The sequence below is a fragment of the Dermacentor albipictus genome, chromosome 1 (assembly GCF_038994185.2).
Source record: "Dermacentor albipictus isolate Rhodes 1998 colony chromosome 1, USDA_Dalb.pri_finalv2, whole genome shotgun sequence".
Classification (NCBI taxonomy): domain Eukaryota; kingdom Metazoa; phylum Arthropoda; class Arachnida; order Ixodida; family Ixodidae; genus Dermacentor; species Dermacentor albipictus.
The window spans coordinates 389,955,016-389,969,058 of record NC_091821.1 but is presented as its reverse complement, the minus strand read 5'-3'; the positions used below and the strand labels follow the sequence as shown (position 1 = coordinate 389,969,058).

The following is a 14,043-nucleotide window of genomic DNA, read 5'->3' as shown; positions in this document are numbered from 1 at the left end:
GAATAGTGGCACGAGCGCGTACGTGCGGTTACGTCGAGGGGCGCCAACGAGCCAGCTGTGGAAGAAGACGACTAACCTGCGAGCGGTGGCACTAGCCATTGCTGATGATGATAGTTTTTGCTCGCACACATGAAAATTTCATGAACCCTAGCCGGGTGGCGCGGGGTCTTCCCTGCGTCTTCTCTGGACCAAAATAAAGTTATTTCACTCACTCACTCACTCACTCTAGCCATAAACAGCTTCGCTGAAATGATTAATTGAAGCATGTACAGTTCCATAATCCAATTGAAGTTGAACACTTCTGCCACGATGCGATGCACCATGTGAGGCAGTGATAATGCTCATTCCTTTCAGATTACGAACAATCATATTACGAAACGCGTCTACCTGTGTGCTCTGTGAACTACGCAGACAAGCAGCAGTGGTGCACGGAAGGTGACGTTTAGGTCGAATTCACCACTCTCGTATTGGACTAAACGCCGGAGTCATCATACATTCGCCGCCAACATCACCGCTGACTATCGTCAGTCAATGTAAACAGCATGCAAAGCTTCGCTTAGATCGATTCCCACCGTGCGTGGGATCCGCATAGTTTTTTTCTCTTTAGTGCCCCTTATATGTATCCGTTCACCGGCGAGTCAGTTTTACGTCGCAGCTTTTATGGCATTCTCTTCTATTGCAACATTTTTCGTCCTGTAAACTCCCACAAATGTCACCTGATTGAGTCATTACTAACTTGCCAATGCGATGGAATACGTTTTTATATTTGCAGTAGATTAACTAGAGCTGAGCGGACGCTGCCAAGATATGCGACATGAGGGTATATATATATATATATATATATATATATATATATATATATATATATATATATATATATATATATATATATATATATATATATATATGGCCGTAAAACCAATATTTTATAAGCGATTCCTGGATGACATTTTCTTTGTGTGGGCCGACAATGAACAAAGTCTCTTAAACTTCATTTCCAATTTCAATTCTCTGCACCCGTCAATCAGCTTTACGCACAACTTCTCCCAAAATAGTATTCACTTCCTCGACGTCACTCTGTCACTGAGTGGCGGTCGCATTTCCACGTCCCTATACAAAAAGCCGACAGATCGTCAGCAATATCTGCATTTTTATAGTAGCCACCCCCATCACTGCAAAACAGGCATTCCCTACTCCCAGGCCCACAGATACAGAAGAGTCTGTTCCGAATCTGCGCAATTTGAGCGACACGCGGAGGAACTGAAATCTGCTCTCATACGCCAAAAATATCCTCCGAAAATAGTAGACGATGCCATTGAACGCGCCCGCAGCTTAGATCGAGCACAGATAATGGGAGAAAAGGTTAGCAATACTAATACACAATCAGATCCAAACTTGGTCCTCACATACACCACCGGTGCTCCGCGGGTCAATGCCATTCTCACCCGCCATTTTAATATCATGAAACAGAGCATCCGACTCGCTACTATCTTCAAGCAGCCGCCTCGGGTTGTGTATAGAAGAAACAAAAATTTAAGGGATTTGTTAGTCAGGGCGAGGACACAGAAGTCAAACACGCCCAAGGGCTGTCGACCGTGTGGAAAACCTCGTTGCAAGGTATGCCGTCACATGACAACAGCAGACACGGGTGAAGCATCGAACTCGCCCTTCGTATATAAAATTACCGAAAATCTTGACTGTGATTCCAGTAACGTCGTGTACAAAATTCGATGCGAGGTGTGTAAGCAGGAATATATCGGCCAAACAGAGACCCCTTTCCGCCTGCGGTTTAACAATCACCGCGCGCATGTGAAAAGTCTCCCCAATTTACCCTTCTCCAGGCACGTTCGGCTGCCAGATCACTCCTTTGAACGCGTGAGCGTTGTGCTCTTGCAATCTGGTTTCCAACACACCCGTGCACGCGAGCAGAGAGAATCTTTTTTCATCCATAAATTTGGAACGTACACTAAAGGAATTAATGAGAGTCCGGGGCGGATGACGTGCCTCCGGGATATGCCGTGAAAGTGCTTGGGAAGCGCGAATACATTCTATGTACTCTAGAATTGAAACGCTGGCTATTCACACTGCTTGCTCACCCCTCCGCATGCGCCTCAAGGGGGCGAGCGGAAAACCAATAAATTCAGTTCCCTGGACCCTGCCACTGAAGTGGTCATTCGGAGTGACCTATTGCCCTTCCTGAAATACGCACGTGCTGACTTGATGTCAGTTGTCTGTTAAACGTTCAAAAACTGGACCACAAGGAGGCTATTTAACTCGACTCCCTAAATCTAAGCCCATGGGCGCACTTGCTTTGCGAATCCCATGCATACATTCTTTTTTGGAACTATTTTTTTCTTTTTTTCGCACCGTAGCTGGACCACAAAGCTGCCGGAACGGGCCGTGCCTTGTATATTTGTACTGTGACACTGTGTTTCTTTCTACAAGTTGCCGCTCCTCTGTCTTCCTTCTGGGCCCCTTCTCTATTGTGCCCCCCGCCACTCGCTCCCGCTACAACGGCAGCCCACGCACTGGAGCTGCGGAGCCACCGCTTTCTCGCTCTTTGCCTCGGGTGCACGGGAACCTAGCTGCCGCTACTTCCCGCCCCCCCCCCCTCCCTCTCCGTCTTACGTCTCCCTCCTCCTGTGTGCTTTTTTCTTTTTCTTTCCGTTTTCTTTCTTTCTTTTTTCCTTTTTTCTTCTTTTTTTTTTCCTCGCTTACCTCCTTGCTCTACATACATATGACTCCGCCTTCCTCTTGCCCTGCATAGCTGCCAAAGGCCGCTGTAAATCTGCCAAGGCGCCGAAAATCAATCACTGTCACAACTGTTCCTCTCGGTTTGATGTATGTAAGAACGACCGGGTACCCGGTCTGGTGTCTTCCCTACTACGGTCGAACAGCCATTTTTTGTAAACCCTGACGAAGATCGGTCCACCGATCGAAACTGTCGAAATTAAATACTTGTTCTGTTTACCTTGTAGCACCACTCAAGTTCTTTACGTTTGAAAGGTAGCCTGAAGAAACCCTCTTTGCCTACTATATATATATATATATATATATAATTTCACTGCGGCATTGTCATACACTTTTCACTTCGGCCTATCGCCTTGTATTCGCAAGCCTCCACTGACCGTTAAACACACCTATACTTAAATGCGTCAAAAATAGTCAGTCGATATAGCTGATGTTTCTCTTTAGGGCCTCTTTAAAGCGTCGTCTGTTTTCGAAGTCTTCTGGAGAACTTGTTGGCCTAGTGGTAGGTGATCATTCAGAACGCAAATGAGGCTCACCACGTAGTGCACAGTCTTGTTTCTTTTTTTGTTCTTTTTTTGTTTTGTTTTTCGCAATTTTCTACTGAAGCCTTTTCGTCAGTATATTCTCCTCTCATTTCGCTACCTCCTGCGTCTCCTTCCTGAACGTGCGATCTGCATCTCCTAATATCAAAGTGTGTGTGAAGCAGACGCTGCTACAAGAAATGCGTTTCTTCCCTCCCCCCTTTTGTTTTTTTTATTCTTCTTCTCATATTTATTCCAGATGAGCACACGAAGTGTCTGTCGTTTCAGGCTCGCGGAGCTGCAAACTGGCCTGCGCATTCCCAGCGATGGCGAGCCACTGCGGTGCCAAGCTACAGCCGGGTTCCCCTTGCAACGGGCTGCGCGGCTACTGCGACGTGTTCCACAAGTGCCGTCCCATCAACCCGAGCGGCTTCATAACGAGCCTGAGCGGCTTCCTCTTCGGCGGCGAGCCCTTTGCCGTTCTGTATGAGTTCATCGCGGTAAGATATATGCTGCCGCAGGAACCTGTTCTGCAGTAGCGTGTCACTGGGCTCTGTATGGCCCAGTGACACGCCACTTGGTCGTCTGATACGCTTGGTCGCCTTCTTTTTTTAAAGCCTAAACAGGTATTGAGATTGTCGACTCTAATGTAACTAGCAATTTTGCTCTTGCGGATGGGTGGTGCTGACGGGGAGCATTTTGTTTTTGGCGAAATATATTTTTTGATGATCATCGCAACGAAAGGGAAAAGAAATTTACCAGTCGGTGGGGCATGGATAATGACGGGCTTGAGCACTTAAATGTATACGCTTTAAAATTAGTTAGTAAGGACTTTATTTTTGATTTATTGTTAGTTCATTGATCAAGAAATTTTTCGCGAAAGTCATTCTCGCCTGTTTGCATAACGCCGCTGCGCAGGGGCGTTTGCACTATTTCTTGGGCGCAGGCAATTTCTAAAAATAAATAAATAAATAAAATAAAATAACAAACAACTTTGTTAAACTTACAAGTGTCCTGCATTGCATGCTGTATATATCGGATAGATTTCGGAGGCCATAGAGGGCTGAGAGGGAAGCTCTATTGTCACGAACTGTCTCCCTTCAGATGCATGCTGAATCTTTTTTTTTTTTTCATAGCGGACAGAAACTGTTGTTTTTTCATGTTGGACAGAAACTGACCGATTCCTCTGCCACACGCGGGGCGGCTGCATTCCGATGAGGAGGCAATGCGAAAATGGCCGAGCACTCACGTATTCGTGCGCGGCCAAAAAAAAAAGGAAAAAGCTACGTGGTCGTTTAAATAAACTGGTAGCGCGCAAGTGCGATCTCTCACAGCTTAGTTTCTTCAGTCACAGCCCATGCGTTTGTCTACGCGTCACCTGTGTTAACGTTTTTTTTTTCCGTGCGATGTTAAAGAAAAAAAAAAGAAAAGCCTACGGACATTGAGCTTCAGGTGAATCGTGCGCAGAATTCAACTTCTATGTGCTGCGTATTGCTACGGACGACCAGTTTGTTGAAGGCGCTTGCATGTCTGACGAGGTTTACGATGTGCACATTCCCGTCAGCAGTACAGTGAAGGAATAGGTTTTTTTTATTTCTTGTAATACTTGCAGCCAATAATTAAGCTATGCATGTGCTTCGAACGGGTGAGCAAAGTGTTCTTAAGGGCGAAAAATTAAAGATGGCGCTGACGGCACTATAGATAGACATTTATTTACTCGGAAATCACGAGAAATCATAAAATGCTCAAAGCATAATCCTATACTTCCTTGACTTTCTGGCATTGGAGACTATTCAGCGCATTGGAATAAAATCATTTTTCTTTTACACATTTATTGTGCAATACTTTCTAAGAAGTTACTGAAGGGATTAGGTGTGAGAAGTGGGTGTCAAAGGTGATCGTAGTTGATTATTCAATAAATTACAAATTGGCTACGAAATTAATGACTTACATGCGGGCTCGCTTCCCGACCGATGCGGCCGCACTTCGATTCGGCGTCAAAAAAAGAACGCTGCCTGTGCTTTTTTATTTAGGTGCACCGTAAAGAGCCCCCAGTCACTCACTCACTACGGCATCGTGGTTTCGGCATGTGAAAGCCCAGAATTTAAACAAATAATTAAATGTATGACTTTGAAACAAAGACGCAGAAGGTTGCAAAGGACTACAGAGGATTACTGATCTGGGCCATCTAATGGACACATAAAGAAAGATACGGCCCAGAATTCACGAAGCAGCTCTGACGCTTTTCCGCAGTGACAGGCGATCAGCAATGTCGTGATAGCGAAGTGGACATTAATGAGTACTGCATCCCGGCGACTCATAGTCAGCACGTCGGCCACTCAAAAACAGCTTTCACAGTTCATTTTTTTATCTGCGTCCTTTTTTTTTTTGTGGATATGGCAAGGCAGGTCGGTGGTGTGTTAACAGGTGCCTGAAGAACGCGCCCACAACTTCATCTCACTCCATGCAAAGCGGCTTGGCTACTCGTTTTTGGTAAACTTGTTTACTGACGTCTTTCGGCAACGTGGAATGTCCTTGACGCCCTTTTGTTGCCTAATAATGGCTCCTGTAAATGCTATTCTCCGAGACGTTCCCCTTATAGACCCGATTGGAAACAACCAGTGGGTCAAAACCAGCGGCTGTTACGGCTACTTAAGGCGGCAACTTGGCTTCTACATTTACATGTCAAAAATGCGCGCTTTTATTGTCGCTGTAGAAGTAGTACGCGTTACCTCTTTTATGTTGTTAGCCCCACATGTTCGTAGCGACTCCTCTCTTCAGGGGATGCCGCTGTGATAGTTCTTTCGTATAGCACATGCCTCTAGGCCCTTGTGTTTCAAGGGCTCCGGCGAGGCAGCAGTGCTCCAGGTAATTTTACCATCTCATATATTTTCTATTCTGCATCATTCTTTTACGATGTATTTTAATGCTCATAGAACACGTCATTTGTCATCGACATAATCTTATTACAGAAAGATTTTACGCACTATAGAGCGACTATTTTTAAGGCCCCTTTACAGCCACGCCACACCAACTTCAGAGATCTCATACCTTATATTGCAAACTCATCACCGCAGACCTGGCGCTCTTTGGCCATATCTGGCCCTTGCGCCAATAAAAACTATGGATTCATTCATTCTTTTGTGAACGGAAGGACGTGCGCGTGGTTTTGCAGCATCACCCGTTCAAGGCGACCTTCGTCATCCTGGGATCGTCGTGGCTGACGGTGCTCGTGATCCGCTTCTTGGCGCTGCACACGCCGAGCAACAACCCCGTTAAGAAGGCGCCGCTCAAGCTCAAGGACACGCTCAAGCACCCCGTGAACGCCATCGTCAACGTGAGCGCGCGGTTCAAAATTTAAGTCGCTTAGTGCAAGCAGCGGAGGTGGTTCGTGATTGTATCACTCATATTATTCGTGACCCTTCATAAAGAAAAGAAAAAAAAAGACGTGGACGTGCGGACCGTAATTTCGCCACGTAGTACGTCCACGTTTTAACTGTTCCTTTATGTTCGTCCATTATTTATTCCGTCAGGGTGACACCAAGTGCAATACGATCACGAACGTCCGCCAACGAGCCCCGTTCATCGCTCGACGAAAGTGAATGTACATAATATGAAGAAACACCAGTGCAAGCGTTGACTAACGGCCATTACTAAATTCGAGAGAAGAGCGATAAGACAGAAAAAAAAAACGGGAAACGGAGGAAGTCACTCCTCGAATCCAACTGTCTGTTGCTGCCAGTTTGTACCGACTTTAGTCGGTGACAACCTAAGAATAAATAGACGATGCGCAAAACGAGAACAAGGTGAAAGCAGGAGCCAACGCTTCGACAAGCCCACTTGTCGAAACGTTGGCTCCCGCTTTCACCTTGTTCTCGGTTTGCTCATCGTCTAGAATTTCCACCCCTCGCCTTCCCCGTGTTTTCCCTAAGAATAAATAGGTTTTATATACGCTGTCAAACTCAGACATAATTTGAATAAATGTGCCAGCCATTCTCGATCGCTTATTTTTCTGACGTCAAGTGGTTTGCGCGTTTGAAACTTCTGTTTTATCTGTACAGATCAGTTTTTATTTGACTGGTTGCAGAATCATACGTGAACGTCTAGGGGAAATTTTGCGGGGACGTTGATATCAGTGCTCAGCGAAAAATAATATTTAGCTTGAAACAGCCACGAGCGTTTTGTTGCATGTCGGCGAGGAACGGAGCAGCCAAGGTTCCGACAGAAAAAATGTCGCGTATTGCCAGGAATTGACGGGCGCATGCGATTACATCTGGTTATCAGACAACGCGATCGCGGACAAAACACTTTTATATTTGAATAAGCTAGCATTTACGTTATCAGAGCAATGTTCTTAAACTGGGAGGAGGCTCGAGCTGGGTAGCTTCTTCACAGCACTGAAGGGCAGGTATATTTCGTTTTTGTGGGAGGAGTATGTTTGTAATACTTAGGTTGCCACCGACTTTATTCGTCAATATTTTTAGTTCATTCTGCGCGCGCAACAAATAATTTAGGAATTTTTAGTAAATGATTAATTACTTCATGGCATAGGTGACTGCTAGAAGCTGTGTAGAAAAGTTTCGAGAAACTTCTGATAAACTGCTTCTCGCTAGCTTATACCAGAGTTGCTTATACTTTCCCGCAGCTTTTGTTTTCTTCTAGCCTGGTCATGCAGGTAATTGCCTTAATGTTTGGGGACCTTGCAGAGGGTGTACATTTTGTTATTTTGTGCGCAGAATTGACTCCAACAATGTGGCCACTTTCCCCGACGGACATCCTCTGGCAGGAAGAAGTTGCGGACGGCCGTCGGTATACAGGACAGTCTTGGTGAACGAACTGATGTGCAACTACACACCGGCTTAGAAATGATCTCTATTTTTCCAGCAAGTTATCAATGTTACCAGAGGCGACTCTACGTGCGACGATACACTGGAACTGCGATTAGCTTATATGTTTAATTTATCCGCTGAGCGAGTATTGCGGCGGACTTTCTGCACTAAACAGCAAGATGGGGCTCAGACAGCACTCCGTCGTCTCCAAGTTTTATCAAACAAAATTTGTTCTTGAAACTCATACTTGAAACTTTTGGATGTCAATCTAACTTGAGCTTTTAGTATTGTTTGAAATGTGTAAGCGCCATGGCATTTTTTGTTCTGGAGTGTTCGCACACGTTATTCGTTGGCGACACGTTTCTTTGTCGATGGCTGAAGTATAAAAGCTTATCTGCATGCTATTAAACGATTAGCTATAACGCGGCAGTCACAGTCTTGCCCTTTTTAGAGTGTGCCTCGAAAACGTGGCGGCCTTGACGCAAACATAGCCAAGTCGCGGCCATGGGTTTCCGGTTTGGAATGCGTAGACGCGAGACGCAAACAACGCTTGCGAAAGGCACGCAGCGGCCGTTGAACCAGCTAGATCACGCCGGATGGAAACGCGAGCGAGCGAAAACGAGTGGCGTTTTTTTTTTTCTTCTACATTAGCCATCTGCGTGCTAGCTAGCACTGGTATGATTCATTCGCAGTAAATTTCAGAGCGGGTTTACGACACGATCGAACATCGTCAATTCCCGCGCGATAGCGCAGTTGGTCTAGAAGTTAATATTACTCTCCTTAGAGAAGCTAGAGCGCTGCTCATATTCCTAGCTCGGAAAAGATAAAATTGCCCTGTGGAAAAGACCGCTCCGCGTGTGCGGTATTTCGGTACGGGGGATTTTTGTCTGCCGGGGTGTAAGTAGTGCGTCTACCAACTCGGGGCGCTGGCAACGAAAAGCCGAAAGTATAATATAGTGCTTCAAAGCAATACGCTGGGTAGATACTACAGCAATTTTGTCTAGACATATTGCTCTTATACTATCTAAGGAATACACTATTGGTATCGTAAGCATTTGTTAGCCTTACCTTTTTAGTACTATTTTTTTAAATCTAAGCTTTCGCCGTACATTTTTGAGACGATATATATGACAGAGCTAAATTCGTGTCGATTATCAAGTTGCCCGACGGTTTACCATGCTGTCGTAGACTACGTAGGCTTTATCGTAACAATTGCCAAGGTATAAAGTAATGGTGGCGGCTGATGCAGGTACTGTCATAGGCGTATATACTGGGGGGGGGGAGGCAAGGGGGGCGCTTGCCCCCCCTTCAGGACTGCGGGGGTGGAGAAAAGTGGGTCATTTTTCTGCTAGGAGAACTACGCTTCTTGTATTCTCTTGAATAGTGCTGTATTTGTAACTTTTCCAATTTAAAGATAATAAAAAATATAAGCTGTCATAATCCAGTATGTATATATTAGAAGTACACGATCGAATATCGACTTTTGCAAATACGAATCGAATAGGAATAGTAAGTATCGAATGTCTAATAGACAAACGCAGACGCACACATTTACAGCAGGAACATTTGTTTCAGTATAATTAGGAACACGCTTGCACTGAATAGAGAGTCAACTATCACGCACAATTAATATCGTTAATATCGTAACAGTCATGAAAAGAGCTACACGCCTTACACCTTTAAGCCTGGTGGCAAACCAGCTTTCCAGGAACGTCATGCATTTGAAACTGACCAACTTTTCAAAAACACGTAATGATAGTTACGTAAAAATAGTTAAACACGTAAAAGAAGTTATGAAAAAGGAAAATAAAACATTAAAGAGGTATTTGTGTGCCCTAGAAATAATACAGAGCCTTTTACAAGAAAAGAAACATCACTGGCTGTAACGTAAGAGGTAAAACTCCTACATGGCTAGGCTGCAAGAATGACTAATTGGTGGGCCATAAGCACAGCATAGACGATTGTAAGTATTGGACGAGAAGAAGGGGAACCGAGGGGCCCGGTGTTGTGAGAACGCTCGCACATATTTCTTAGTCAGAACAATATTAAAACAACAGATAATGAAGCGATGGAAAGCATAGGATAAATTATTTGTAATCTCCAATTGAAGTGCAAAAATGAGAGGCTAATGGGAATGGAGGAAAACTCAGCTGGCTGACGGTGAGAGCCGAATCCACAACCTCTCTCTGCATTAGGCGCCCGTTGCGCTACAATGAGTGCAGTATTCCGGACGAGTTGGTAACCCATTACTGAAGTATCACTGCGCAACAGAAAGGACACCGGCGTAAGAGAAGAAGAACACACTAAGCGCAAACTTTGTGTGCTTCTCTTACGTGCGTGTCTTTTCTGTTGGGCAATAATACTTCAGTAATTGCGCCACAAGTTGTCCTACGGCGACGAAGTTAGTTCCCACGTCCATGCAGTCTTGGGTATTAACGTAAGTATACAACATCTAACCTAAGGAGTGTTAACCAGCGCAGAACTTCCACCGCAAAAAAAAAAAGGTTATTGGGTTTTACGTGCCAAAACCAAGGTCTGATTAGGAGGCACGCCGTAGTGTGCGGGGGTCCAGAAATTTGGACCACCTCGGGTTCTTTAACGTGCACCTAAATCTAAGTACACGGGCGTTTTCGCCCCCATCGAAATGCGGCCACCATGGCTGGGAGTCGATCCCGCGACCTCGTGCTTAGCAGCCCACAACCATACAAACTACGCAACCACGGCGGGTCTCGCAAAGCGGGAAACAAAGCTTGTAATACTGATCAGGTTCCTGCATTACGTCAAAAACCTTGTCGCTGTTTTACTTCTGATAATTATAATTTACGATACTTTCTTCAGCAGGCGGAGAAAAGCAGCTCGATTTGAACAGTCGCTTGTTTTGAAATATTTGGTTAGTTTTGATATTCGAAAATGTCGAATAGATTTTCGAAAGCGAATAAAATGTTACACACCAACTATTCATATTCTACGCTTCAATATTCGCCTGTCCGCCTATAGAGGACTTTAGCTTAAGTAATGTATTTACTAATGCTAAAAGATGTAAATATGTAAATACATTACTAAAGCTAAAGCTATCTATTATCTGCTGGTAAATTCGCTGTTTTCCTTCAGCTGCACAAACATTAGACCAACATGACAACTTTGGGTAAATTATTTACTTCAAGCTAGCTTAAATTAGAGTGTTTCAGATCGCCTATATTTTTTAAAATCCACAGTTATAGATATCCAGAGAAAAGACGGGGAACGCGGGAGATGGAAATTCAAGACGATGAGCAAAACGTGAACAAGGTGAATGCAGGAGCCAACGTTTCGACAAGTGGACTTGTCTGTTTCTCTGCTGTCATCCCGCCCACGGGAAGGTCAACAGTCTTTCCACATCGGCTGACATCTTGTCGGGATTCGGGCCCTGCTTGCGTGCGCTCCGGGTAAGCGAGCGCAGGACGGGGCCCGGGGAAACCACATCGGGGCGTCAGAGGGTGCGTACGTGTTCCTCTCTGCCGGCGGCGGCCCCCTTCGTCCGCCGCCGGCCGATGGTCACCTCGGTTCGGCGGGATCATAGAGTTTCTCACTACATTACATAGAGGGAAATCTGGCGCTGCTACGCTGTGGTATGCATGGGAATGCCGGTATATTGTGACTTCGGATTAGCATCGTTCTCGTAGAGACAGGACGCCTTGAAGACGCGCTTGGCAAGTACCGTTCCGTCTGTCACAATGATTCATTTTCTACTAGAACAGCACATGAAAAGCTGTTTTAGCTTTATCATTACGCGAAAACAGGTTTTGTTTAACTATGAGAACTTGTTATTGTGTGTACGACTACATGTTACGTAAAAAGTATCAGCGGGCCGCTAAAGTTGGAGGACAGACGACAAGGTTCGCGCTCGCTTTTAAACAATTTGTAGTCTGTTCTTGCTTTTCTTCGCTTGGTCATGCATCGTGGGTGAGTAAAGACGTAATATGCGTGAATGGAAACATTTTATGAAGATTTTACTTCGAGAACGCGTTATTTGCGTAGCCATATCCACGTTTTAAACGAAGCCTCTTACAACACCAGACAACACGAGCCTCGCAGACACATATACCGTCATTCCCATGACGGCACGGTGCCCCCTTACGAAACTCCCATATAGACGGTGGCGCCAGATTACCCTCTAGGTGTTATAGTGAGAAACTCTATGGGCGGGATCCCTGCCTCGGCGGGCGCGCGCGCTCTTCCGTCGTCACCTGAGGCCGCGTCTTCCGATCGTGCCCCCGTCTGTTCGTCTGTCGTTTCTTTCTGTTTTCCTTTTCTCTGCTGTGGGGTGCGCGATGGCAGGCGCTGACCGAAGGAGAGGCAGCCTCTTACTGCTGGGTTCTTTGTTTCTCTCTCTCTGTCGCGGTGCGCCGTTAGCGGCCACCGGCGACCATTTGGCCATGTTTTTGTGTCTTAATTAGCTTCAGATTCGGACGCGATGTTAAAACGTGTGCCTTGTGGTCTCCGCCTATATAGTGGTGCTCCGCCGGGAGTCACCTAGACCACCGCGCAGGTCCGAGGATCCGAGCCCCTCAGGGGGACGATCAGCTCAGCCGCGTGTGTAGCGTGTGCCCGAAGCGGACGCTCGTTCGGTCTCCTATGGGAGCGAAACAGAGCGCCGCAAGGAGAAGGCCCAGAGTACAAGGAAGGCGTTTATTGCACGACCACCTTGGCGTTCAGGATATCTGTACACACCCGTTCCGGCGCGGGGCTCATGAGCCGAAGCTCCCGCAAGCAAAGGGGTGACACTCAGCTATCTCAAAACGCGGTAGCACGCCGCTATACGGGAGGATGGCTCCCTACGACCGTGCTACCAGGGTAACGTTCTTTCAGCTCGGGGTAGCCTCCGAGGGCGACTCGGCGCAGTACGACCGCGCACGTCAAGTGAGCCGCGTCTCTTTGGCGTAGCCTTCAGAACAGGAGCAGCGAATAGGTACGCAACCGCCTCGGGTCGAGGACCTTCGGCGAGACCGGCCAACCAAAGGGATGACCGGGAGAATGGGAAGTCAGTACGCACCGTTTCGCTGTCCGAGAGCTTCTCCCCGCGTTGCCGCTCCTCGGTCGACTTGAGTCGCCAGGAGAGAGGGAACGCGGGTTCCCGCCCAAACAGACCAATCGGGTGAGCCCCTGGACCGTTCGGGGGCGGACGGCAACAAGTGCCGTTCGGCGCCCTCGGAGGAATGAGAGAGGGGGAAAGCGGTGGACCGCGCGCGCGAAGTTCAAAAGCGAGCTCGCCGCGCTCGGTTCCTATGCCCAAAACGTGCTGTGCTATGGCGCTGCAACGAAATGGGCTACGCAGTCCCCACACTCTCCCCTCCTAAATCGCCCTCCCACCGGTCTGACGTGGTCAGACTAGCGGGGCGCGCGCAAACCTCAGCTCAGCCCAAACAAATTTCTATAATTGCTCTTAACTAGTGCCATGCATGTCTACACTAAAATAACCATGAAATAAAAAATAATTACTGATAGCTACAATGAAAACACGAACCGAAACCATATTATAAAGTTACATCAGTGTAATATTATTATGAGTCACGGCATATACAAAAGACAAAACACACACGCAAATAAACAAACAAAAACAGAACAAAACAGCAATACAGAAGTGGGGGGGGGGAAACGATAATAATGTTCCACCCCAACGAAGATTATTTACAGTTACACAAAGAAACGCGTATATTGTAGTAAAAGTATATTAAGTAAAAAAGTATTAAGCAAAAAAGTATTAAAATATATTAAAAGTAAAGTAAAGTAAAAGTAAAAGTAGTATATTGTACAAAACACAAGATGATAACATAACAAAACAAAATGATAATAATAATGGCGGCCCGAACAAGGAAACTGGCACTAACGGGGAGTCCCATAGCGCTATGTTCGTGCCCACGCTCCCCTGCGCAACGCCCGGTCACGGCCACGAAAGCCCCCCC

The 14,043-nt window shown here is 46.2% G+C and overlaps 1 protein-coding gene across 1 annotated transcript in view; it reads left to right on the top strand.

Moving 5' to 3' along the window:
- LOC135914104 (disintegrin and metalloproteinase domain-containing protein 10-like) overlaps window positions 1-8,345 on the top strand; it is a 52,950-nt gene extending 44,605 nt beyond the window's left edge. Inside the window, exons 12-14 of the mRNA XM_065446870.2 lie at window positions 3,561-3,772; window positions 6,448-6,609; window positions 8,009-8,345. Of these exons, the coding sequence (XP_065302942.1) occupies window positions 3,561-3,772; window positions 6,448-6,609; window positions 8,009-8,014 (380 nt within the window). The 3' untranslated portion in view covers window positions 8,015-8,345. The remainder of the gene's footprint in view (window positions 1-3,560; window positions 3,773-6,447; window positions 6,610-8,008) is intronic.
- The last annotated feature ends 5,698 nt before the right edge of the window (window positions 8,346-14,043 follow it).